Source organism: Triticum urartu, chromosome 1A (genome assembly GCF_056163025.1).
Source record: "Triticum urartu cultivar PI428250 chromosome 1A, HENAU_Tu73, whole genome shotgun sequence".
In the NCBI taxonomy this organism is placed as follows: Eukaryota; Viridiplantae; Streptophyta; class Magnoliopsida; order Poales; family Poaceae; genus Triticum; species Triticum urartu.
In genome coordinates this window covers 502,282,323-502,309,086 of record NC_141873.1, presented here as the reverse complement: position 1 = coordinate 502,309,086, position 26,764 = coordinate 502,282,323, and the positions used below count along the sequence as shown (strand labels likewise).

Here is a 26,764-nt window from a genome sequence, read left to right as displayed (position 1 = left end):
GTTACCACATCAATAGTTGAAGATATTGCAACAGTAGCAGCAGTAGAACATTTAGCAACAGAAGTAGCGTTATCACGCTCAATGCATTTAAGACATGATGGTTTAAATCCTTCCTGAGCTGAACTGATCTGTTTGGCGCAAAGTGACTCATTTTCCTTTTGAAGATCTTCATGAGCCGCCCTCAATTTCTCAAGATCTTGCTTCCTTTGAAGATAATCATAGGAAAGCCTTTCATGAGTTGTTGAGAGCGTTTCATGACGACTTTCAAGTTCCTCATACTTAACGTGAAGATTTTTTATGTCTTCAATTAAGGACTGAGATCGAGTCATTTCAGCGTCTAACAGATCATCGCTTTTGTCTAACAGTTTTTGAATGTGTTCCATAGCTTTCTGTTGTTCAGTCGCAATTTTAGCAAGTGTTTTGTAGCTGGGTTTGGAACCACAATCAGAGTCATCGTCACTAGATGTTTGATAGTGAGTAGTGCGTGTGTTTACCTTGGCACTGTGTGCCATGAAGCAGTAGGAAGGAGCGGAGTAGTCCTTGTCATTTGCATCGGTGTCGGTGATGAAGTCATTGTCTTCAGTGTTGAAGATGGACTTGGCAACGTATGTTGTAGCCAGACTCGCAACGCCAGAATCGGACTCCTCCTCAGACTCCACCTCCGCCTCCTCAAAAGCAGACTCCTCCTCGGAATCCATTTCCTTGCCAACAAACGCACGTGCCTTGCTAGATGATCTCCTTTTGTGTGATGAAGACCTTGAGGAAGACTTGGAAGAAGACTTTGAGTATTTCTTCTTCTTGTCGTCAGAGTCATACTCCTTGCTCTTCTTCTTCTTCTTCTTCTTGTTCTCATTGTCCCACTGTGGACACTCAGAGATGTAGTGGCCAGGTTTCTTGCACTTGTGACATGTTCTTTTCTTGTAGTCATGAGCAGAAGCTTCATAATTCCTTGAGCTTGATCGTGAAGACTTTCTGAAGCCTTTCTTCTTGGTGAATTTTTGGAACTTCTTCACAAGCATAGCAAACTCCTTTCCAATGTCTTCAGGATCATCAAAACTGCTGTCAGATTCTTCTTCAGATGAGGAGACAGCTTTTGCCTTCAAGGCATGAGTTCGCCCATAGTTGGGACCGTAGATGTCTCTTTTCTCAGAAAGCTGAAATTCGTGTGTGTTGAGCCTCTCAAGTATGTCAGACGGATCGAGTGTCTTGAAATCAGGGCGTTCTTGAATCATCAGGGCTAGGGTGTCAAACGAACTGTCAAGTGATCTCAGGAGTGTCTTGACGACTTCATGCTTGGTGATCTCAGTGGCGCCGAGGGCTTGAAGCTCATTTGTGATGCCAGTGAGTCGATCAAACGTGAGCTGGACATTCTCATTGTCATTTCTCTTGAAGCGGTTGAAGAGGTTGCGAAGGACACTGATTCTCTGATCTCTCTGGGTTGAGACGCCTTCGTTGACCTTGGAGAGCTAGTCCCAGACTAGCTTAGATGTTTCCAAAGCACTCACACGGCCATACTGTCCTTTGGTCAGATGGCCACAGATGATATTCTTGGCAGTAGAGTCCAGTTGAACGAACTTCTTGACATCAGCATCAGTGACACCTTCTCCAGCCTTGGGAACGACGTTCTTGACGACATACCATAGGTCGACATCAATGGCTTCGAGATGCATGCGCATCTTATTCTTCCAGTAGGGATATTCAGTTCCATTGAAAACGGGGCACGCAGCGGAGACTTTAATTATCCCTGCAGTCGGCATAGCTAAAACTCCCGGTGGTTAAACCGAATCACACAGAACAAGGGAGTACCTTGCTCTGATACCAATTGAAAGTGCTAGTGATTGACTAGAGGGGGGGTGAATAGGCGATTTTTATGAAAGTCTTCAAAACATGTAAGTTTCGAAGACAAACGATAGAAATAAACCTATTACCATGCAGCGGAAGGTAGACTACACTAGGCAAACCATAGTCAAGTATTCAATGAAGTGAAAGCACAATGACTAATAGCAGCTAGGCAGTAAGGATCAAGTAGGAAGATATTGTGAAGCCGATCAGAACAAGTAATCACTCAGTGAAGTCAAATGGTGTTGCAATCGTACAATGACTTCACAAGGACCAACAGTGAGTAAAGGGAAGGGAAGGACGAAACCAGTGACTCGTTGAAGACAATGATTTGTTGGACCAGTTCCAGTTGCTGTGACAACTGTACGTCTGGTTAGGGAGGCTGAGATTCAACTCAGAAGACCTCGTCTTCACCTTATTCCCCTTGAGCTAAGGACACCCAGTCCTCGTCCAATCACTCTAGTCTTCAAGGTAGACTTCCAAACCTTCACAGACTTCGTTCACCGGCGATCCACAATGACTCTTGGATGCTCAGAACGCGACGCCTAACCGGCTAGAGGATTCACAGTCCTCAAGTGTAATAAGTCTTCAGATCACACAGACAAGAAGACTTAAGTGATGCCTGACACTCTTTGGCTCTGGGTGTTTAGGGCTTTATCCTCTCAAGGAATTCTCTCTTAAAGGCTTCGAGGTGGGTTGCTCTCAAACGACAAAAGCCGTACTCTAACTCTGAGCAGCCAACCGTTTATGGTTGTAGGGGGTGGGCTATTTATAGCCACTAAGCAACCCGACCTGATTTGTCCGAAATGACCCTGGGTCACTAAGGAACTGACACATGTTCTAACGGTCAGATTTCAAACACACACGGCAACTTTACTTGGGCTACAAGCAAAGCTGACTTATCCAACTCTGGACAAGATTTGCTCTCATAGTCTTCACTCAAAGACATAGGATTTTGGTTAAGCATCACTTCAGTCATTCTGACTGGTTCTCTTGGATCTCACTTAACAGTACGGTGGTTCCTATGACTCAACAAAGAAAAACACAGAACGACGAAACCGCTAAGTCTTCGCGCTCCGTAGTCTTCGCACGATGTCTTCTCTTGTCATAGTCTTCAATGTGAATGTCTTCACATACCACCTTTGACTTCAATGTCTTCATACATTTTTAGGGGTCATCTCTGGTAGGAAAATCGAATCAATGAGGGACTTCTACCTGTGTTATCCTACAATTCTCACAAACACATTAGTCCCTCAACTAGGTTTGTCGTCAATACTTCAAAACCAACTAGGGGTGGCACCAGATGCACTTACAGGTTCAATCTTGCGGTGTCCTTTCACAATGACAGTAGGGGCAGCAAGGCACATATTGTATTGTTTCCATCGAGGATAACAATATGGGCTTTTCATCATATTACATGAGTTTATCCCTCTACATCATGTCATCTTGCTTAAGGCGTTACTCTGTTTTCATTAACTTAATACTCTAGATGCATGCTGGATAGCGGTCGATGAGTGGAGTAATAGTAGTAGATGCAGGCAGGAGTCGGTCTACTTGTCTCGGACGTGATGCCTATATACATGATCATACCTAGATATTCTCATAATTATGCTTAATTCTGTCAATTGCTCAACAGTAATTTATTCACCCACCGTAGAATACTTATGCTCTCGAGGGAAGCCACTAGTGAAACCTATGGCCCCCGGGTCTATCTTCATCATATTAATCTCCTAATACTTAGTTATTTCCTTTGCTTTTATTTTACTTTGCATCTTTATCACAAAAATACCAAAAAAATTTATCTTATCATATCTATCAGATTTCACTCTCATAAGTGGCCGTGTAGGGATTGACAACCCCTTATCGCGTTGGTTGCGAGGATTTATTTATTTTGTGCAGGTGCGAGGGATTTGCGCGTAGCCTCCTACTGGATTGATACCTTGGTTCTCAAAAACTGAGGGAAATGCTTACGCTACTTTGCTACATCATCCCTTCCTCTTCGGGGAAAACCAACGCAGTGCTCAAGAGATAGCATACATCGCGCGACCGACCTGGCCCGTCGGTTACACGCGCCTCCGCAGGTCCCGTAAAGATAGTCCCTGAGTTCAGCGCGCCTCTCAACCGGTCGAGCATCGGGCTGCCGCTGCGTCGCCCCGTCGGGCCGCAGCGCCGCCGCCCCGTGGTTCTCCTCGCGCCTGCATCGACTCGTGCGTCGCCACTGCGTCGTCCCTTCGGGCCATAGTGTCGCGATACGTGGTCACCGCCGCCGCCCCGAGGTCGTCCCCGCGGTTGCACCGACTCGTGAACTGCCGTTGTGTCGCCCCTTCGGGCCGCAGCGTCGCGGCCCGCGGTCCCCGCCGCCGCCCAGAGGTCTTCCCGCCGTCGCCCCGACCCGCCTGCCGCCGCTGTGTTGCCCCTTCGGGCCGTAGCGCCGCGACCTGTGGTCCGCTCCGTCGTCACTACGCGTCGACCTCCCGTGGTATGCGTCGCGCCGTCTTCCTTGGCGCGGGAACTCCACCGTCCGCGCCGTCTTCGTCACGCTGTCAGGGTTCTTCGCCTACTTCGAGCACCGCCGCCGCGCTCCTAACCTAGCCGCTGCCGCCGTCGTCAGGCCGCCGCCGCCGCTCCTCTTCGGCCGCCGCCGCTACCCCCGTAGCCGCCGCAGCCGCCCGTCCACCCCATTCGTCTTCATCCAGCACCAGCCCGTCGCCAGCGTCGCCGTCATCTACCCCGACCACTTCGTCTACTCCGACCACCGTTGATGACATTGGCCCCGCGCCGATGGACGCCGCAATCGTAGTCGAGTTCTTCTCTGCTGGCCTCTCCGATTTCTCCGACATGGCGTACAAATCGTGCAGGTCCCTCGTCTACACATGCCCGGTGCTGGAAACACCGATGCGTGCCTTCATCCACGATGTGTCTCCGGGCCTGGCAAGCCTGGTCGGCGCTTCGTCAACTTCGTCTTCGTCCGTCTACGCATGCGCGGTGCTGGCAACACCGATGCGTGCCTTCGTCCACGATGTGTTTCCGAGCTTGGCAAACCCGCCGCAACGCGTTGTCAACCACATCTTCTTTTCGGCGCACCACTACTTCGACACCACTGCGCCCATGCTAACTCGGCACCCTCTTGCGCCCGCGGCTCCACGGCGAGCTCCTCGACACCGGCACCCCGACTCGACCTCGACCACGACGTTCTTCGCACGGCAACCTCGACCACGGCTACACCACCTACGCTCTCGGCTACATCGACAAACGGCACAAAAGGCTACCGCCTTGCTTGAGCAACCTCGTCGGTTGTCACTCCAGCCACGACTCCGTGATGCGTCGACCGTTACGACTGTGGGGGGTGTCCGTCAGCTTGCCTTCGGATTCTTCTCCAGTCTCACCGTCTGCGTCGCTACCGTTGTGACTGCGGGGGGATGTTGAGTAACGTGATTGTATTAGGAAACATAGGATAAACTAGGAATATTCTGGCTTGTCTTGTACTCCAAGTAGATCATGTACTCCTATATATATGCCCATGAGGCTCAAGCAATATAACAACAATTCCATCAATCCGCTCTCTCCCTTCTATATGGTATCAGAGCCAAGAGGTCTCGAGTTCAAGACCCGGCTGGCGCAATTAAATTGCAGCCCATTTTCGGTCCACGTTTAGGTCTGAGGAAGCCACACGTGAGGGGGAGTGTTGACGTATAATGTGCTGCCTAGTCTCTTCCATCAGATCGTTCTTTTGGTTGCATTGGCTAGAGCATGCACTTCTACATACTTGTCATCAAAATGAATAAAAAAGGATGTATCTAGATGTATTTTAGTTTTAGATGCATTCTTTTTTGTCCATTTTAATTTCAAGTATTTTCGGACGAAGGGAGTATATGAGAAGTATTTTGAAGGGCCTAGAAATTGTTGAAGAGGGGATTCTGGCATGTGTGATGTTAACTCAAAGAAATAATCTAGTAGGCCATATTTGCATCGATTGGGGGGTAGGGCAATGTTTTTGTTCCCCTAACTAAATATCTAAATACACTACACACTGAAAGCACGCAGCTGGGGAACAAAATCGTTAAGATTTGACCGGCGAATGAATATGGTTTTGTCAAGCATGTGCATTCCGTGTGTGCTGACTCTTTAATTTACTACAAGATGCGGGCACGCACTCACGTAGGTAACCGATGAGGTGTTCGGTGCGTTCCCATTCTTTAATTTATTTACAAGATGCATCGATCCACCTCCAAAGAGGCACGGTAAAGGAATGAGGCGAGCCAGGCCGAGACGCGTCCGTGCTGACGTAATCCAAGTAGCACCCAGGGAGGCCTCCACAGGGTGAGCCGCCATGTGTGACGTCATCTTCTGCGTGGACGTCCCTGTCGCCGAGGCCCCGGCGACCCGGCGTATATATACCCTTGCTGAGATGGTACGACCAAGCTTCTCCGGCGCTTGACTGCATGCCCAGCAGCTCATTGACCGGCCGAACCTCAGCTCCAGACCCATCGGCCGCGCCACGCACCTCCTCCTTCGGATCAATGGAGAATGATCACCATCGGCAGGGACCGGCGACGTCTACGCCGGCGACGAGGAGCAGGACACGGCGCGACCCTGCCCAGGACAACGTCTACCGGGTGCCGCCGCAGGACTTCGCGCTCACCGTGCAGAGGCTCACCGGCGCCGCCCCTCCGCGCACGCCTCCGCCTCCTCCTCCTGACGATCGGGATGATCGGCGGCCATCTCCGGCACGGCCACCGCCGCCGCCAGCATTGTCCATGCAGGAGGCCTACCTGGACTGGTGCGCCTCCAACTGCGTCGTTCTCAGCCCCGGGACGATGGCCGAGATTGACCGCGCCGCCCGATTTAACTCAGGGATAAATAATGGCAATAATAATTAGCTAATAGTACTGGTAGCTTACTGCATATTCGTATATAGAGATATACGCAAGCTATGTGCTATTTAGCTCGATCTCAGCCTCTTGTAATTTGACGTGCTGAAGGTTTCCGTACAGCAACGAAACCGCGCAAATTTGCTAGGTTCGACAGAGTCGCTATTTATAAACCGAGCTGATGTGTGTCATTGGCAAAACTAAGATGTTATTGTATCCATTTTCAGAAAAAACAGAATTACTGTATTCGACGAGAAATGCACATCAATTACGGGCCGGCTATACTTCAGGCGACCGAAATTAATATATCACCTCAATCACTTTGTTCTTCCGTCCGATCTGCATTCGACGGTTATTGTTCATTTTCTTCCTCCGTCTAAACCTTACGAGCCGCGTCGTCCCGCCTCTGGCGAGCCCTTGCTGGGGATGACCACGGCATCCTTGTCTCGGGCTTAGGATACATCCATCAAAATGACCAACCCACCCTTTCCCTACCTCGTCAACCTTTGTCTCTCCTTCACCATGACGTCGCATTCACCCACGGTATGTGTCCCAGTCTCATTCTCGGGGCTACGCATGAGGATTCGACTCCCATCTGAAATAATTTCAAGTGCCTAGCGAATACTAGCAAATGTGCATGAATGAACATTCTACTAACTATTTCAGGTCATATACACCCAACGAGAGCATAATCTAGTTGTGTTGGTTGCTGCATAACGTTATCATTTGATTCCATCTCTACCCATAGTCTCCTTGGTGCTCTTCACAAAAGCCTCAAGAATGGTTACAATAAAGCGATGTCATGTTTGGTTGTACAGTTGCGCATCCTATTAGGCTATTACCATTCTTATAAAGCTTACATAGCTTCAGGGAGTACATTTGCAAGCAATGTTGCATTTGGCAAGTGCATGTAGTTATCCAGATTAACTGAGCACCTACCCATAGTCTCCTTGGTGCTCTTCACAAAAGCCTCAAGAATGGTTACAATAAAGCGATGTCATGTTCGGTTGTACAGTTGCGCATCCTATTAGGCTATTACCATTCTTATAAAGCTTACATAGCTTCAGGGAGTACATTTGCAAGCAATGTTGCATTTGGCAAGTGCATGTAGTTATCCAGATTAACTGACATGTTAGAGGTGGGCGGAAGAAATACATTCACAATGTCGCAAGATAGAAGAGACTCAACAATCCTAGGGGGCATCGGGCCTTGAAGAGGCATATTATCAACTTCAGTGGAGCTTGAGAAGCCATTGGAGAGATGAGCATCCTTTGCTTCTCTTGCAAAATGTCACTACCTTCACTTTCACTACTAAGAGTGAGGTTATTATTACTGGTTGTTCTAATGCGGAGGAGCTTAGAGTCGCTAATCTTCTTAACTGGAAATTGGGCTCCTTCCCATTTGTATATCTTGGCTTGCCCATTTCCCCTTTTAAGTTGCGCACCATGGACTTTGCCCCCTCTGTTCTAAAGGTGGGTAATGGGGTTAGCCCATGGCGGGGCCGGTATAATTCAACGATTGACAGGGTGTGCCTCACAAATACTTGTTTATCCTCCTTATCTATGTTCCTGGTGGGTTTTTACCGTCTACCTGGGGGCAGCTATGCGGGCTATGACAAGCACCGCATTGGGCTCTATTGGAATAGTTCTGACAGTAAGGAAAAGTATCGGCTGACTAAGTGGTCTATCATGTGTCGTCCTAAAAACCTTTGGGGTTGGGTATTACTAACACTTCGATTATAAAAAATGCTAATCATTAAGTGGTGGTGGAGAATTTTACATGCTAAGCCTGGGGCTATGTGGTATGACATCCTTAAGGCAAAGTACTTCCCAAATTGCAGCTCTCTCCTCGCTCGCAGCTCCGGCGGCTCCCAATTCTGGCATCAACTAACCAAACTCTGTGATGAGTTTTGCTCCCTTGTTAAATTGTGGTGGGCAATGGGGCCTCGACTCGTTTTTGGCTTGACTGGTGGTGTGGCGATGGTTCTCTTGTTGTGTCCTTCCCCGTGCTTTTTTCTTACTGTGACTCTCCTGAGATTTCCATCTTGGAGCGCTCTCGGAATAACTGGGACCTTTTGGGACCTGGGTTTCCTTCGGTTTCCACCTTGGAGCTCTCTACTGACTAGCATCGCGTTGCTGTCGTTTTCCCCTCGCTCTCGGAGAGTATGGACACAGTGACCTGGCCCATACCACTCCTGGCATTTTTTCGGTTAAGTCACTTTATTCCAAGTTGGTCCAAGTTATGGTGACTTCCCGGTATTGGGATTTCGGCTAAAGTAAAAAAACGTGGAAAGCCAGGAAGGGCAAGCTTCCCACTACTGACCAAATTCGAAAGAGGAATGGCCCAGGAACTGAATTACGTGCTTTATGCGGTCACATCGAAGACATGGATCATATTATTTCTAAGTGTGACTTGTGTTGTGTGATATGTCTCCATCGTAACTATTTTTCCAAACTCTTTTGCCCTTACTTTGGACTCTAACTTGCATGATTTGAATAGGAACTAACCCGACGTTGTTTTCAGCAGAATTGCCATGGTGTTATTTTTGTGCAGAAATAAAAGTTCTTGGAATGACCTGAAACTTCACGGAGATGATTTTTGAAATTAATAAAAAATATTGGCGGAAGAATCAAGTGAAGGGGAACCACACCCTGGCCACAAGGGTGGGGGCGCGCCCACCCCCTGGGGGGTGCCACCCGTCCTTGCGGGCCCCCTGGACCTCCACCGACCTTAACTCCAACTCCATATATTCACTTTCGGTGAGAAAAAAAATCAGAGAGAAGGATTCATCATGTTTTACGATACGGAGCCGCCGCCAAGCCCTGTTCTTCCTTGAAAGGGTAGGTCTAGAGTCCGTTTGGGGCTCCGGAGAGGGAAATCCGTCGCCATCGTCATCATCAACCATCCTTCATACCAATTTCATGATGCTTACCGCCGTGCGTGAGTAATCCACCGTAGGCTTGTTGGACCGTGATGGGTTGGATGAGATTTACCATGTAATCGACTTAGTTTTGTTAAGGTTTGATGCCTAGTATTCACTATGTTCTAAGACTGATGTTGCTATGACTTTGCTATGCTTAATGCTTGTCACTAGGGCCCGAGTGCCATGATTTCAGATCTGGACCTATTATGTTTTCATGAATATATTTGTGTTCTTGATCCTATCTTGCAAGTCAACAGTCACCTAGTACGTGTTATAATCAGACAACCCCGGAGTGACAATAGTCGGGACCACTCTCGGTGATGACCGTAGTTTGAGGAGTTCATGTATTCACTAAGTACTAATGCTTTGGTCCGCTACTCTATTAAAAGGAGGCATTAATATTCCTTAGTTTTCAATAGGACCCCGCTGCCATGGGAGGGTAGGACAAAAGATGCCATGCAAGTTCTTTTTCATAAGCACGTATGACTATATCCGGAATACATGTCTACATTATATTGATAAATTGGAGCTAGTTCTGTGTCATCCTATGTTATAACCGTTACATGATGAATGCCATCCGACATAATTATCCATTATTGATCCATTGCCTACGAGCTTTTCACATATTGATCTTTGCTTCGTTATGTTTCCGTTGCCACTGTTACGATTGCTACAAAACTGCTACTGTTACTTTTATCACCGTTACTGTTACTTTCATACTACTTTGCTACTAAATATTTTGCTGCAGATATTAAGTCTTTCAGGTGTGATTGAATTGACAACTCAACTGCTAATACTTGAGAATATTATTTGACTCCCCTTGTGTCGAATCAATAAATTTGGGTTGAATACTCTACCCTCGAAAACTGTTGCGATCCCTTATACTTGTGGGTTATCATTGTGTTCTGGTGCTGCATCCAGTCGGCGTTGGATGTTCGGTGGGCCCCTGATTTTTTTTTGTGGAAGTACAGAATTTGGCCGATAACCTCTCTGGGCAAGTTAGACGTCTCTTTTAGTTTGGGTTATCGACCGTTTGACCATCAGGAATGCATTTACAATTGAGCATATTTTCCCTAAACCTGTTGAACTTGATCTATCTTCAAACTTGTCTCTTTGTTACAGTTGTGGAAATCATTGACTAAGGATTGCGAGATGGAGGCCACCAAGCTGCTAATCTCTTTTGTAAGGGCCATCGCTATCTCCATCTGCCACACGGATTAGGTTGCGGTGTCCTAGGGATGCATTGGTGCTCTCCCGGTCGAAGCTCTATTCTATTTTGCTCATAGGTAGTGGCATGCGTGTCTTTATGATGTGTTATTGTTGTTGTGTCAGCCCTTAAACTGATTCTTGTCTTCTACTTGGCCCATGGGGGTTGTTTGACGGTTTGTATGAACTCGTGTTTGGTGTGGTACGACTTTATCTATAAAGTTAGGCATAAGCTTTCACCTAAAAAAACTTTCACTACTAAAGCACAACTCTCGTATAAGAGAGTTCACGACGATATCCAACTACATGATCTACCTGCTTCCCGTCTATCCTAAGATGTTAATGCCCGCAATGACCGAGAATCTTCTCACATGGGTGACCATGAACAAGCTCATCTTGAATGACAGCAAGTTGTCGCTCGACAATGAAGAAGTGCTCAGAAGAAAGATTATAGATATGGTGCAGTCATCAACCATAACCAAAAATCAGGAACATCAAACACTCATGGGGCGACTCGGGCAAACCATATGGGTTTGGCTTCATCATTACTCCAATGCCCCTCCCCCACTAAAGCCCAAGGACAAGACATCAACCCAAAGATAAGTGCCAGGGCCTACGAAAAAGATCACCGTACACTACATATTAGGAAAACACTCTACGACACATGGCAAATGACAAAAGGAAATTGTGAAATGACAAAATGTGTTGTAAACTAATACCACGCCTGGCTTCTATCCTGGTATGCCATCATGCTGACTTGGAGTCTTCCATAACCTGAGCTATATAAATGCACCAAGGCACCGTTGAGTAGCATCCACTCCTCTAGATTAGCCTACATCACGGAGAAGTTTTTTGGCTCTTCTCGCCAAAATCACCACCATCATCATCCGAACTCGTTGAGTACCCCTCAACATTGTAATCCTCTATATTCTCCATACATATAAAAGAAGAATCAATGCATGAAGTAGGGCTTTTATCCATGTTGGAGGCCTGAACCTAGATATATGATGTGTCCCTGTTTTATGTATTCTATATAATCTATACCCGCTGGTATCCTGACATGATGTTCCCTCGACTACAAATTCCATGTAATCCCTCAAGTATAACTGTTAGGATCCATGTAGAATCCCTCGTCACTTATCGTGCTTGAGAGTTGCAACGTCTAGACAATGTTGTTTTGACCAGCTGTGATATTGTATTTGCATACCTTTACCTCCAAGAAACAAATCGATTCCAGTTTTCCCACTCCAATTTCATTACCGGTGTTCCATGGCTATGTTGCGGTTTGTGTTACCCATTTTTCTAATCAAACACCTTGCTAGATTGTTATGATATGAAAACAATGCGCGGTTACATGTTTCTGATGAAAGAAGCCACATTTCGTATGTCGTAGCGTATTAATTAACACCAATGTAAATTCATGGGGTTTTATTTTAAAAACCATGGAAAAAAGTTTGCCTCGTCTTATTAATTAAGAAGGCATAGAGTTGCTCGGTTAATTAGCCAATAAAAAGGCGAAAACATTACAACAGTCCATAGAGGGCAACTCGGCAGACATCGCTACCCATATGAATACACACAGGTTGTTGAGATTGTCCTCAAACGTCATCATCATCACTCCTCCAGAAGCCAGCGACTTTGACCATCAATGGATCCATGTTGGCCCATTGCCAAACAGTCGACCACCTGCGCAAACCAGTAGACAACCCCCAATCAGTCGACGAACCTTGCAGGAGAAAGGCACCAATCAATCCTTCACTGACCATGCCCTTGCAACCGAACATCTGTCTCGTGCCAAGGGACCTCTTTTATATCTCCAACTTCACAAAAACATAGGGCGGGGCAAGAGAATTCCTTGAACACGCAGCAAAACACTGACTACCAAAACCCAACAGGAAACTAACTCCGCTCGGAGCCGAACAAGAAGCCACACCAGGGTCACCGTCTCAGCATCCCCCGCGGCAAGCTCTGGAAAGGCCACGACCCAAGATGCGCCGCCATTGCCCGTTCCGGGAGACCCTGGAACAAGGGGTTTGAGTTGTGCGCTCAGCTGTCTCTCATCATCCTTGTCGCTCATACCATTGGGGCCGGCAATGGCGCCAAGACGATGCACCGGCAGACCGGGCACGTGGAGTGCTCGTGCAGCCACGGGTCGATGCACTGCTGGTGGAACATGTGCAGGCACGCCGGCAGCCGCTTCACCGTCTCCCCCTTCTCCACCTCCCCGAGGCAGACCGCACACTCCGACGGGCCGCCGCCTAGCTCCGGCTGCTCGTACGCCAGGATGTCATGCGCCGTCGCCGCCCGCGCGCCGCCATTCGCCGGCGGCTCCCTGGCCAGCGCGGGCATGTGACTCTGCTGTATTTGGTCCAGAAACTGCGGCAGAGCGCTGCTGCCGCTTCGGCGCCGTAGCCTGGACCGGAACGGCAGGCAAAGAAGCCGTACGGCGGAGGTGGCGCAGCAGCGCTCCGCGGGCGGAGGCCAGGCACCGGCGCAGCGCCGACCACGGGAAGAGGGCGCCGCAGAAGGCCGTGTAGACGCTGGCGCCGACGCCGACCCAGAAGAGGAGGAAGACGGTGAGCACGATGATGGAGCCCCTGCTGCGGTCGGGCTTCCGCGCCAGGTTGACGAGCGCGTAGAGGATCATGGCCGTGCCGCCGATGCAGACGGCGTTGACGATGGCCAGCCCGTACGCGCGGGAGAAGCAGTCCATGGCCATGTCCGTGAGCTTGAACTGGCTACCTAGCTGAGCCACAGCCTGCTACGCTTGTTCAATCAGTGGCAATTCACTGGCCTGGGCACGCAATTTCGATGTGTCGCGGGGATGCCTCGAAAGTCTTTGCCCGAGAATTTCGTTGCGTACGGACGAAGCAAGCCACGAGCCAATGAGCAAACCATCCGATGAAGTTGATGTCCTGTAGTACGATTGGTTTGGCGTATTTTGAATTTTTGATATGGCGTCTCGTGTATGTGGGTATGTAAATATGTGTGCATATCTTAATATGGTCGGCAGCGTTTGTAGGGCGACCTTAAACATTTAGAATGATGCAGGGATTGCGATCGACTTTTCTTATAGGAAAACGTTTGGGCTCGGCGCTCCGGCGGAACACTCGGCCGGCGCCTTGTCGCGTATTCCTCTCCTTTTTTTTCTTTTTTTTTGAAGGCATCGCAGCTTCGTTCATGGCAACTGCGGCCTTCGTCCACCCCCTCGCCGAGCGTCTCCGATCAGATCCGGGCTCTTCCTCCAAGCCGGCGTGCCTCTCCCGTTGGATCTCATCTGCAGCAATCATGGAGTCGCCGCCTCGCCGGCCTCCCCTTCCCGTCGGGATGGGGCAGATCCCCTACCCATTCATCACATGTTTTCTCCTCTGGCGAGCTGGCCGCCGTCTCCCACGCCACCTCCTCCACAAACCTCTTTCCCCCGCTCCGCCGCATCCGATGCCAAAGCTACGACCAAAGACAACAATATTGCAATCGGCGACGATAAAAGTTACGACCGGCAACAAGAAAAGCTACGAGCAGAGAATGACGATGTTGCAACCGGCAATGAAAAAAGCTACGACTAGAGATGACCGATGTTGCAATCGGCGACGAGAAAAGCTACAACCAGCGACGAGAAAAGCTACGACCAGAGACGATGAAAGTGGGTCGGCCGATGCGCAACACTAGAAGCTGCAGCCGACGATCGATAATGTTACAACCGGCATTGTCGAAAGCTTCAAGCGGAGACGATGGGAATCGAGGGTCGCGCAACCGCGGAAGCTACAACCGGCGATGGAAAAAGCTTCAACCGGCTAGAAAACAAGCTTCGGCCGGCGATATAGAAAGCTTCAACCGGCGACAGCAAAACGCAAAAAGTTATAATCGTTAACACAAAAAGCTCCAACCATATATTTCAAAAGCTTCAACTAGAGACCGGCGACGAAAAGGTTGTAATGGCGAGCCATTGATGCACATGACGTTTTTCTATGCACCAATGATGTTGCGACGGATGCTGGAATCGGAGCCCCCGCCATTGCTAGAACCGGCGGCCGCCATTTCTTTGGTGCATCCGAGAGCCTTTTTTTTCTACCACGGCAACGGCGAGCGGCGGTGCTTCGAGTTTGGGCACGGGCAGATCTGGTGGTGCTTCAAGCCAATGGTGTTCTTTTTCTTCTCTTTTTTGCTGGACACGAGGCGGATCTGGTTCATTGGAGTCGCCAGATCGGATGGCTGCCAGACATGTCCGGCCGAAAGTTGCGCCGGTGCGCCGGCGCCTATCACTGGCCTTTCTTTTGTTTCTTTTTTTGCCGGATATCTACGATCGATTTAAATATTAGTTAGTGCATCCTTTTTTTATTTGAATTTTGAGTTTGATAACCACATATTTTAAATATTGGTCAGTGTTGTTGTTTGCACTGGCGGAGGACCCTAGTGGGCAAGGTCTGCCCGCCGCCATACCTTGAATCGCTACAGAAATTCTTTTATACGTACGCTACTAAGCAAGTCACAGCCATCGCGGGAAAAATCATTAGCACACAAACGCAGTTGGGCCATGATGTTGGTTGTCGTTCGCTAGACTGGATAATGGGCCACGCCCCACGCAGACACAGCTGGGCCAAGTCGGCAAGATCCGAAACGCACGCCGCACACGTACGGGACACGCAAAGCCCTCGCACTCGAGAGCAAGCATGAACTCACATGCATCAAACATGGGGTTCTGCCATGGTTTGTAGTCTCGTAGCTCCACCTTGGTACTGATTTCTGTCATGGTTTGTAGTCTTGTAGCTCCACCATGATTAACCTTTCGACCTAGTCAACATCTCTAATAGCTGAGACATCCTCCCTCGACTGCTATAACGCTTTGCTACTCCGCTGTATCCTGTAAGGCCCAGCTCATGTAGAGATTTTCCTTTTTTTATCCGTTTTAGTTCCGTCTTTTTCATTGGTTTTATTTCTTTTCTCACGTATTACCTTTTTTCCATTGTGTTTGTTTTCTGTTTTTGGTGGAAATGCACGAACATTTATTTAAAATGTATTAACATAAATGTAGGCATTTTCTGCAAAAAAAAACAACATAAATACAGGCATGTACGAACATATTATTCAAAAAATGCAAAGCTTTTATTAAATTGTTGGGCACTGTCATTGCCTTGGTCTTCTAGATGCTATTGAAAGCTTCATTATCAATATGTATTAGATTGTTTTGTTTCTGTGATCAATATGTATTAGATTGTTGTTCTATTTAAATATGTTAATATTTTCATTGTATTTGGTTATTATTCTATTGGGGATCACATGAAAATATTAACGTGTATTGACTATTATGGTTTCGCATTAAAAAAATCTTAAGAGTTCGCCACACCTTAAAAAAAATCGTCCTCCGCCTCTGGTTGTTTGTGTGATGATCGCTGCTGGGAATTTTTTTTTAAAATTGTGGGGTGCTGGGCAGGTGACGATGATTTGGTCTCTCTGACATCATCTGTGCTCTCTTTTTTAGGATCCAAATGTAGAATAGATAAATATTTCTGTGTTTGGTTTGAGGTTCACGAACACCAACCATAGCTCCCCTTTGTACATAATTTTTAGCAACAAATTCCTGATACTATTTCCTGAGATACGACGAATTCTGGAACAAACTTGGACGAGCTGGGATGTGCCATTAGAGTGCAACGAGCCCGAGCGGCACGTCCACGGCATGGCTTCAGGTTCCGACCAATTCCTGAGATGCGAGGTATGTCCTGATAGATACGTATATACTCCCTCCATTTCTAAATATAAGTCTTTTTAGATATTTTCACTATAGACTACATAAAGAGCAAAATGAATAAATGAACACTTTAAAATATGTCTATATACATCCGTATGTAGTTTGTAGTGAAATCTATAAAAAAAAAAACTTAGGCCTTCTTTGATTCATAAGATAGAAATTTTATAGAAATAGAAAAATCATAGGAAGTGAGAAGACATGTATGTCAATTCCTATAGAGAAAGAGATATCATTTAAAACATAGGATAGGATTTTTTTTTCATTGAGTCCAGGTTATTTTTTTTTCCTTCAAAATGTGAAGGGTTGATTCCTATCTTATATATAGAAATAGGAATCCATTCCTACAAGTTAAAGGGCTTCAAAGGAATTTTTTCTTTGCAAATCCTATCCTATAGAATTCCTATAAAAATCGTACAAACCAAAGAAAGCCTTATATTTAGAAACGGAGAGAGTGCTATTTTTGAGAGAAATGTCCTTTTTGTATATATATCCCGGGCACGGTTTCGAAGCCCTCTTGATCGAGTTCAGGCGAGGCCTGGATGCTCCGACGTCGAACCAAACTGCAAGGCTCGTGCGCCGACACATAACGATAACTGCTTCTACGTCGCATATTATAGGCGGGCATGAATGCAGACACATGAAAATTCATCTTCCAGAGGTTTTCATCCCGCTACAGGTGCGGTTGTACATGTTATAGGCGGGCATTGCATATTGTGTAGCCGGCTGTTTGAGTACAGCGCACATTGCATTTTGTGTAGCCGGCTGTTTGAGTACAGCATCAGGAAATCCTAAATCCAAGCAGAAAAACGGAGCATGCACATGCATATAAACTAGTACTATCAATCACAGGAATACCGAGAGACTACCGATAACCAAGATACCAAATGTCTGGAAACTGCACATGCATTGGAAAATAAGGCCGTCCAGAATATAAAGACCAGCGGCGGCAGCTAGCAGATTACCATGTAAGCTCAAACTTGTGATGTACTAGTAAATTATTTATCTGAAGCTACAACTGCGGTTCTACATGTTATAGGCAATTTGACCTTGAGCTATACCCAAGCAGAAAAATGGAGCATGCACATTCATAAAACTAGCAAACTAACACGATGACAAGCGTAATTAAACATAGACATCAATCATAGGAGCACCGAGAAACTACCAAGAACCGAGATACCAAATGTCTAGAAACTGTACATGCATTGAAACATAAGGCCGTCCAGAATGTAACAAGACCAGCAGCAGCAACTAGCAGATTACCAAGTCGCAAAACAGTGCCAACTTTCACCCATCGACAGCACTAGGCAGAAGCATAACAGGGTTCAAACATAAAAAACAAGTTTCCACTTGATAGTTCTATGGTAGCTAGTTTATGGTTTATGCTGCAAAGCAAAGATCCTTCACCAGCCCCCACCGCCAGACCCCCACCCACCTCCGGAGTCCTGTGCTGGGACGGCCTTCTTGGCGCTGCCCCATCCTGAGTCGTCACCAGCAGCACCAGGTGTAGTGGCTGCTCCCCAGCCTCCGGCGCCACCGTCAGTAGTGGCAGCAGCAGCAGCAGCAGCAGGTGTACCCCAGCCTCCAGTGCCACCGTCAGTGGCAGCAGGTGCGCCCCAGCCTCCATCCCCACTGCCACCACGGTTGCTGTCGCCCCCACCACCCCATCCAGCATCCCCGCCTCCAGATCCTCCGCCAGTGCCCCACGCACCTCCCCCACTGCCTATGTTATCAGTCCATCCTCCACCACCGCCACCATCACCATCACTGCCAAAGTTACCTCGACCCCGACCCCGCCCACGTCCACGGCCGCCAGAACTGTTCCTTGAATCAAACCTGCCTCCTGCTTAGGAGAAGAAATGACAAATTAAGATTGATAGCATACAGGTTACATCAGATTATTTTCCACTGAGAACAGGTTACATCAGATTATTTTCCACGCCCGCCAGAACATCCTTTTAACATTTTTTTTTGGGCAGGATCTTAGTGACAACTCTATGAAGCGATGATGGTGATCAACAAACACGGGAGACAGAACAAGAACAAGACCAGCAAAACTAATACAGGGTAGGTTTGAAAACCACTGAGAACAGGGGACATCAGATTATTTTCCGTGACACAAAGTTCAAAACAGTTGCTTCATCAGAATCAACAAAACTTATATGAAACTAGCCATATAATGCGGTTCCAGTAATTCCTTTAAAACAGTTGCTTTGTGGGTACTAACAAGACTTCAACGAAACTAGCCATAATATGGTTCCAATAATTCCAGTAAGAAAATGAGGACAGGTCATCGACACGAAGATACACTATGCAAGCAAATGTTAGTGGTAACAATGACGACACAATTGAATGCAGATGTGCTTGATAACCAAGTATTGCAAAATGCAAACACATTCAAGGACTGACCTGATCTTCCAGAAAAAGGTCTGTCCCTATCATTATCACCATCTCCCCTCCTTCCGTCATTCGCGCCACCAGAACCCCAAGCTGAATTTTTCATAGGTACCATTGCCGCAACATTTCGCATTGAAGGGCCAGCATCAGGTGGTGGTTTGTCAATATGTTTTTGAAAATATGACACAAGGCGATCAATGCTGTCAAAATCTTTCTTCCGGAATCTGAAGCCCTTTGGGTATAACCCAACATACTCATGATGCGGGTTTGTACTCCTGATGTAAGATAATATGAAGGTGCCTGGATGTTCATGAGATATGCCAAAACAATAGACTATTCTCATAGGATTCTCTGATTTCTCAGCCCTCAACATATCATCAACTTCGCCTTTTAACCCTTTCCTGAATTTGCGATAAGAGAGCATGCTTTTCAGGTGGCCTACCAATGGATCCACATATCTGTCTATTACCTGCACATTTTTAAGGAAAGAAACATACATTTACCAAAAATTAAAACAAATGCCAATCTTGACTGCTATAACAGAAATGGAATTGCAGCAAACTGATGTCAACAGAAATATTTTTATGGAAATCATCTTGTATGCAAACCAACCTCATCAAGATCTTCGAAAGTTTCATCACCAATGGTCAGTGTTTTTCCGAGTCGAAGCAAACTGGTAATATCTTTATGATCCTTCCCACTTTCAGTGATCTCCTTGTGTGCAAAGACACCATCAAATATCTTCAGGGTAAGCGTTAGAAATGATGGCCCCCTAGAACTAGGCCGAATGACTTTCTCGCCAGGCTCTTTGTCCCCCAGGAACTGTTTCAACAAGTTAAGATCAGATACTATTACAGAAAGGGAAAGATGTTAAAGAAACTGAAGGGGCATAACAGATCTATTCAACAGGACAACACACCTGCATTGCCTCTTCCGCCGTCAAATTCTGAAAGTGAGGATGAACGATCATCCGGGGCTTGAAATGTTTCTTTGCTTCCTTCTGTTTCCGAGCCTTCTCATCCTGGGTAGGAACCATGTTTTGTTCACGATTGTATGGATCATGGTTATTTCTCGAGAGTGGCCATCTCTTCATTTCACTGCTCTTGCATGTTAGGTAAACTATGAACCTATTTTTGTTCACATTCTTAATTTTGCCAGTTAATACATCGCCCTCATGTAACTGCAGTGATTCTAGATCAAAGCCATCATCAGAATAGTTGTCTCCCATAACTATGGCTTTCAATCCAGAATCAAAGGTGCAAATTATTCGGTTATCTTGTATATGCCGAACAGTTACTTGAACAATCCTTCCATCTGATATGTTGTCCTCAGTTTCACCAGAAAGCAACCAGAACTCCTCATCTGGACTTGGCTCGGCATAAGGGGTCCTCCGATCAGAGAAACCACACTTTAGCTCCAACTTTATGTCAAGCAATGTTTCTCTCTTATCATCTCCGATGCTTCTGCTGTATTCATCTATGTCAAGACGTTCAAGCTGTTCCTGCTTCTCTCTCACATGCTCAATTGCCATCTCTTGCTCATCATCATCCATCTCATTCGCTTCAGGTCCATCCTCAGCACAGACATCCTTGGCCAAATTCTTCGCCAACGCATATGATTCAGGATGGATCCTTGTATCCTCAAGAAGATCAATGATCTGGGCACTAGCTGCAGCAGCACCACTTCGTCGGACGCGTAAAAACCCAGACGCATTCATGAATACTTTCCTGCCTAAGGGTTTCACCAGCTCCTTGCGACTAAAAATGGATCCCTCTCTTACCAACTCCTTCTGCAAAGCTGAAGCTTTGCGCGGTCCCAGACCAGCAACAAACTGCAAAGTGGAAAAATGCCACTCATGGCTAGCAGCAAGATTAACATCAAAACCAATCTGATTTGTCGCATCGACCATTACTTGCTCAACAACTTCATACTTCTCATCAGGACTAAGGAACTGTTCAAGCGGGTGTAGTTTCCATGACAATATCTCTTTCCCGGGTCCACAGAGTGTTGCAACCATCGCCAAAGGATTTTGCAAGTACCGACCAAGCGCCACAGCACGCTTCACGATAGCTATACATAATTATAAGTACATATTTAGAAAGGTTCGTGACCAAAAGAGCAAACAGTAAATCAACACGTTGTACCATACCTGACTGGGCAGGCAGCTGATCTGAAGATATTCGAGAGTTCTCGTACAAGCGAGGCACAGATTCATCACCATAGACAATGCTGAAATTTTCCATTTGTGGGTTCACATCTCTTGGGTGGTCTTCCACCATTTTGAAAATAACCTATACAAAGCAAACAGATTATTTTATTGACACTATACAATGCCACATCCATGCCAAACAAGAAACAGAACAGAAGAACAGGAAATATTCATGTGGATAGAAATACTGGAGCCAGCACCCAGCCAGTAACAACTGCCAGAATTTTTATGTATGATGGAAGAACACCAGTAAGCATTAAAAAGGAACTGCAAACCCAAGGAATCCCCTAGCAGAACACGTGATGGCATCTTTGTCTCTACTTATCACAATAGGAGAAAAATAGGCTACCATGCAATTGACAAAAGAAAATCAACGATAATAATTTCTGCATTGGCAGCAATAACTGATCAATGGTCGTGACCGGACTTGGTGATACATTATGCCAGTCGAAATAACGAACAGATGAAAGGAGAACAACATCAAGCGTATACTTATGAACAGAAACAATACCAGCCATAATTCACTTGCAAACAAATAAGATAAATTATACCTCATAAATATCATCCTTGAGTTGTCTGCAATTCAAATTTGAAGCTCCTACACACACAACATGTGGCGAATGGTCGGTCATGAACTTCAGAACCCTCTGCTGATCATTCCTCTTCCGCTGCTGCTCAGCAACACCTTGAGATCTAAGACTAATAGAACCAGCATACAGAACATCAACCAATTCTCCTGATGAGTCTAGCATTACAAATGTGGTTGCTGGCTTCCCAGGACCCCAGCAGCAGGCCATTACTCGTAACTCTGATTCATCATCCAGATCAATGTCCGAATCCTTCTTGTCCGCATCCTTCTTCTTCCAAGGACCAACAGAAACCTTGTCCCAGAACTGTTTCCCATATTCCATAGACAGAAAACTTTTGGCTTTTGCTGTCAACAGTGATCGAGCTTCCTTTTCCATTGATGGAAGTAGAAAATTCAAGAAGGCATCATCCAGTATCATCTTCCGTTGCTCATCCCACAATTGTGCAGACTTGCTGACACAGTCACTTAAGTAATTCTCACGAGCTTCAGACATGAGCGCTTTCTTTGCATCCTCTGGCAATGTTATGGTAACCTTGAGAAGTTTTTCTTCCTCTGCTTTCTGAATAAGAAGCCACTGAGCATCTCCAAACTTGTTTAGTGGTTTCTCATGCAGCCACTTCACACCTGATAATTGATGGTAAGGATCTATGACCAAATGACCCTCAGGTGTGGGCTTTGTTGATACAACTGCTTTATTCATGAAGATAAACCTGATATGCTTTTTTACAATGGGCTCACAACCGATCTCAACTGCTGCCTGATAAGATAAAATAAATGAAACTGGATCAGGTCAGATGAAATGAATAGCCTAGCTTCCTATGAGGACTTGTTAAATTTGTAAGATGATGGTACCATGTGTCTAGCACCCCGAAGAACATCTTGTGGCGTTTCAAACATTGCGCATGTGAAATTTGCAGCAACATCTTCAGGAGAATCTTTTCCACTGTCAAGCTCACCCGCTTCCTGAAAGCAGCAGAAGCAGATAAGGTGTCACGGGTACAATAGATTTAGCCAGGGCACAGAATGTCATATGCAGATCAAGGATAGGTTGCATATGCAGTATCCTTCCATAGAATGATAATGCAAAGTGTGAGATTAGATCACTTACAGGTATCCTCGTTAAAGTTAGATGCTGGCCTAATTGCTCAGCACTCCGACCAAATTGGTTAGCAACCTCCCACAACCCTGCCTTATGACAAATACTGTACAAGGATTTCCTTTTTGGCCGCTTAAATTGACCTACTTCTTCAACTTCGCCAGGAGGGAAATGTAAATTGAATTTCGCGTCAACATCCTCCACTTCTTTCTCTGATTTTGCATCCCTCAGTGCCTCACTGATAGAGTTATAGAGTTGTCGATTAAGTGCCTGTCTTGTAACATCGTCTATTCTTCGTTTCTCGTCTTCATATCTTCTCTCATAGTAAACCTGCAAAGCAACCTTGCGCTTCTGAAGAAGAAGCCACTTTCTGTCTAAGGTCTGAACAGCCCAAAGCAGCTACAAACAACAGACGAACTGTGTCAGCAATTGTAAAATCTTGATAATTAAGGGAGGCTAACACCTGTCTAGTAGTGGACACTGAACAGTTACCTTATGCCACTTCATTTTACGTTTTTCTTCTTCATTTGCTTGTTCATTGGAATCATTATCTTTTAACAGACTCAGGCAACTTTCCTTCCTGTACATTGCAATGAATGGAACCTAACAGGCAACAATAACCACGTCAGCAGATCAAACATAAGAAATTATGCAACAAGATTCTATAGTTTTTCGTACTTCAAATTTGTGGGTATGTAGCATGTTCAAGACATTCACGATGTCGCTCTGATCAATCTCCCTGTTCACTTGCTCATTGCTAAAAAGGGACAGAAACCCATCCCCCGTTAGTTGGTTGTGTATCCATACACTTTCTTCCTCTCTATTTGCCTCGCCATCTATAGGATGGCCAGTTAACTCTTCAGACAGCTGAGGAAGAAGCAATTATGAATCAGATATGCATTACAAACCAAAATCAAGACAGACTTCCAACATGTCTAACTGGTAACTTACCTGGATCCTCTCAGGTATATCAGTTTCTTTTATCTGCTCGTCCTTTGGTGTCATATACTTTTCTGCAAGAATAAATGGTTCAAACTCATCTTCAAGCCTGTTTCCTCTCAACTCGCCAGAATTAATAGCATCCCTCTCAAGCTCTTGCTTTCTTAGTGCTAATAGCTCATCAACATCCCCAAATATATCATGGGCCTCTTGTAGCGCAGATGATGATACACCTGCAGCTTGTCGCAGAGGCTTTCTTTTAACCTTCTTCCTTCTGCAGTACAAAAGCATGTGTGCAATTAATACAAATATAAGGTCTGAATAATTTCACATGGATAGAGAACCATTAACACACAATACAGAACATAAGAGCATACTTCACAACTTGGCCATTCACATCGATTTCCTCTTCGTCCACAATGAAATCGCCCATTTCATCATCCATATCATCTTCACCAACCTCATCTTCATCTACCTGCTGATCCTCCTCGACAAAATCTTCCTCAAACGGTTCTGAGCAAATGATATTGCAGCGAATTAAAAATTAGACAGGAAACTTCCAGCATTGGAAAACAAGCAACGTGAAAAGGATTCAGAAGCGCGTACCTTCATTACCAAACAAGGAGCTACGAACTGTCTCCTCAGCAGTCCGGCTTTTTCCTGCTCCGTCATGATCAGAGAAGCCAGAACGCCCATCCATTTCAGATTCCCGTCCTGCCTTCTTCAACCGCTTAAACTTGTTTTCCTGCCGTAGGAAAAATGAAAAGGAACGTTACTGAGAAGCCTGCAAAAACTCATGGGAGTCCGAAACAGACACAAAGATTATCTTCAAACATACAGGAGGCTTCGGACGAGTGATGCCGGTAATGTTATTATCCTGGAGCAACATGTAGTCATCCTCATCAAGCTCGAAATCCTCCGTTTCTCTGGCCACATCTCTTGTAGTTTAGAAACTCACAAAGAAGAAGACATACTCTGTTTCATGAGAGGCATAAAAAGCAACTACCTCTTCTTCTTTCTTTTCTTTTTCTTCTTGCGTCTTTCATCATCACTAGCTCTTGCCTCCTCTTCCTCCTCCTCCTCGTCTTCATCCGCATCATCCACTATGAAGCCATCCTTCTCGTACTCATTTTGTCCCTCATCTGCTCATAAACAAGGTCAACCCGTTATTGCTGTACTAGCTCGAAACCACAATCACAGGCGATTCAACTAGAAAAAGGCAACTGCTGCAAACTGGAATCGATACCAAAACATCGTAATAGACAACAAGAACAACTGAAATAAGAAATCAAGCAAGAGAACGCCCGAAGCACAGTACCGCACAGCACATAAAAGCATTCCAATCGAGAGGAAAGGATAAATCCAGCCACAAAATCGCTCGCGCGAGCAAACCTGATGGAGAGATCGTTAGGAGAAACTAACCTTCATCGTCGTCCTCCTCCTCCTCATCGTCGTCCTGCTCGTCGACATCATCCCTGGCCCTCCGTGACGGCCGCGGCTCGTCCTCTTCCTCGGCCTCGATGAAGTCGTCCTCTAGGGTTCGAACAGAAGCACGAGCTTTTCCCATCAGAAAACGCGCACAAACCGCCGCCGAGGGCACCAAAACACGCGAAACCGCAGGAATCAGCAACGAAATCGCGTACCTTCGTCGTCGGAAACCACCGTGCGTCCCATTGTCCTCGAGGCGGCGGCGGCGCAAACCCTAGAGCGCGAGAGCGGTTGTATCGAGAGCCTCGGGGAAGAGGGGTGCGCTCCTTATATGGGCATCGCGGGAGGCCGCGAGCCGCACGATCGCACCGCGCGCGGGGCGGCGGAATCTAGGGTTTCGAGGAAGGGGAGAGCGGCCCGTGCCCGAGCCGACGCCGAGGGGGCGGGCGATGCGAAGCGCCTGAGCCGAGGGTCGACCGACTTCACCCGCCGGCGAGGAGGCGAATCCGGCGGCGGCCGGGTAGCCGCGAACCGTGGGCTGGTGCGGCGGCGAGGTCGAGGCGGGGCTTTCGTCGCCGGGGGCTTGGAGGTGGGGCGGTGGAGAGTGTGCTGCGATTGGGGAGGGGTCGGTTAAGTAATGAGAATGGATTTGGGGGGAGTTTGTTTTCAATACGGCCCCTGTATTTATTTGATACCACTGTAATATCTGCGAGTAGGTTTCTGCTCTGCTTCCCGCGAGGGTATTATTGTGACATCGTTCTTTTCACAGGGTCTAGTGGTGATGTTCGGGTCAACTTTTGGTTGGATAGATGATCGCACCCAAAATGCATTTGTTACCAGCCCAGCACAACACTGTCAATACTAGTAGAATGCCCGTGCGTTGCTACGACCGAAATACAGGAAAATAAATCAAATTAATGACTAAATGAATCGAGTGAAGTCCTTCAAATATATATCTTTTTTTTTAATTTCTTTAGTGGATACAATGAGAGCAACTAAGCATCAGTTGTCTATTTTTCTTCGGTGATAAAATTCTATGATCGCCATCTTCTTCCTCCTCTTTGTCTTTCTCTTTTTGTACCCACGGCCCATCCTCCGACACTGGTCACGGCTAGTGCTAGTGTCGTGCATTGCTAGGAGGGGATTATATATTTTAGGGTTTAACACAAATCATGTCTAACCTATACATTCCCCCCCCCCCCCACACACACGCAATTGTATCCGGCTTACAATCCTCCTTCCCCATCATCCTCACGACGCTCTTCTCCATCTGAGCTGCGGCCATGGCTTCAAGGTGCGGCTTTTTGGTGTGCTTCCGGTGGTGCCTCCCCAGCGCCGGTCAGCCCTTGCGGTGTGCCTGCTGGTGTTCTACGGGTGCTCGTGTTGGGGAACGTAGTAATTTCAAAAAAATTCCTACGCACACAAAGATCATGGTGATACATAGCAACGAGAGGGGAGAGTGTTGTCTACATACCCTTGTAGACCGGAAGCGGAAGCGTTATAACAACGCGGTTGATATAG

At 46.6% G+C, this 26,764-nt stretch overlaps 1 protein-coding gene and 1 pseudogene across 1 annotated transcript; both read right to left on the bottom strand.

The window, feature by feature from the left end:
* Positions 1 to 12,341: 12,341 nt before the first annotated feature.
* Positions 12,342 to 13,750, bottom strand: LOC147991965 (uncharacterized; annotated as a pseudogene).
* A 4,019-nt stretch (positions 13,751 to 17,769) lies between these two features.
* Positions 17,770 to 25,868, bottom strand: GTB1 (global transcription factor group B1). The gene is made up of 17 exons (XM_048693286.2): positions 25,459 to 25,868; positions 25,238 to 25,348; positions 24,822 to 24,957; positions 24,654 to 24,741; positions 24,422 to 24,560; positions 24,193 to 24,328; positions 23,828 to 24,089; positions 23,555 to 23,743; positions 23,369 to 23,479; positions 22,889 to 23,275; positions 22,633 to 22,743; positions 21,743 to 22,537; positions 21,132 to 21,273; positions 19,902 to 21,052; positions 19,595 to 19,804; positions 18,995 to 19,451; positions 17,770 to 18,428 (listed from the first exon to the last, which is right to left on the bottom strand). The coding sequence occupies exons 1-17, from the start codon at positions 25,487 to 25,489 to the stop codon at positions 17,989 to 17,991; spliced, it is 4,896 nt and encodes a 1,631-aa protein (XP_048549243.1). The 5' UTR covers positions 25,490 to 25,868; the 3' UTR covers positions 17,770 to 17,988.
* Positions 25,869 to 26,764: the final 896 nt, after the last annotated feature.

Excerpts from the sequence above, each read along its gene's own strand:
- GTB1 (XM_048693286.2), bottom strand. The coding sequence starts at position 25,489 with ATGGGACGCACGGTGGTTTCCGACGACGAAG. Across the intron at positions 24,742-24,821 it reads AAGAAAAGAAAGAAGAAGAG|AGAAACGGAGGATTTCGAGC; the intron begins GTAGTTGCTTTT and ends AGATGTGGCCAG. Across the intron at positions 21,053-21,131 it reads TCAGCTGCCTGCCCAGTCAG|CTATCGTGAAGCGTGCTGTG; the intron begins GTATGGTACAAC and ends AATTATGTATAG.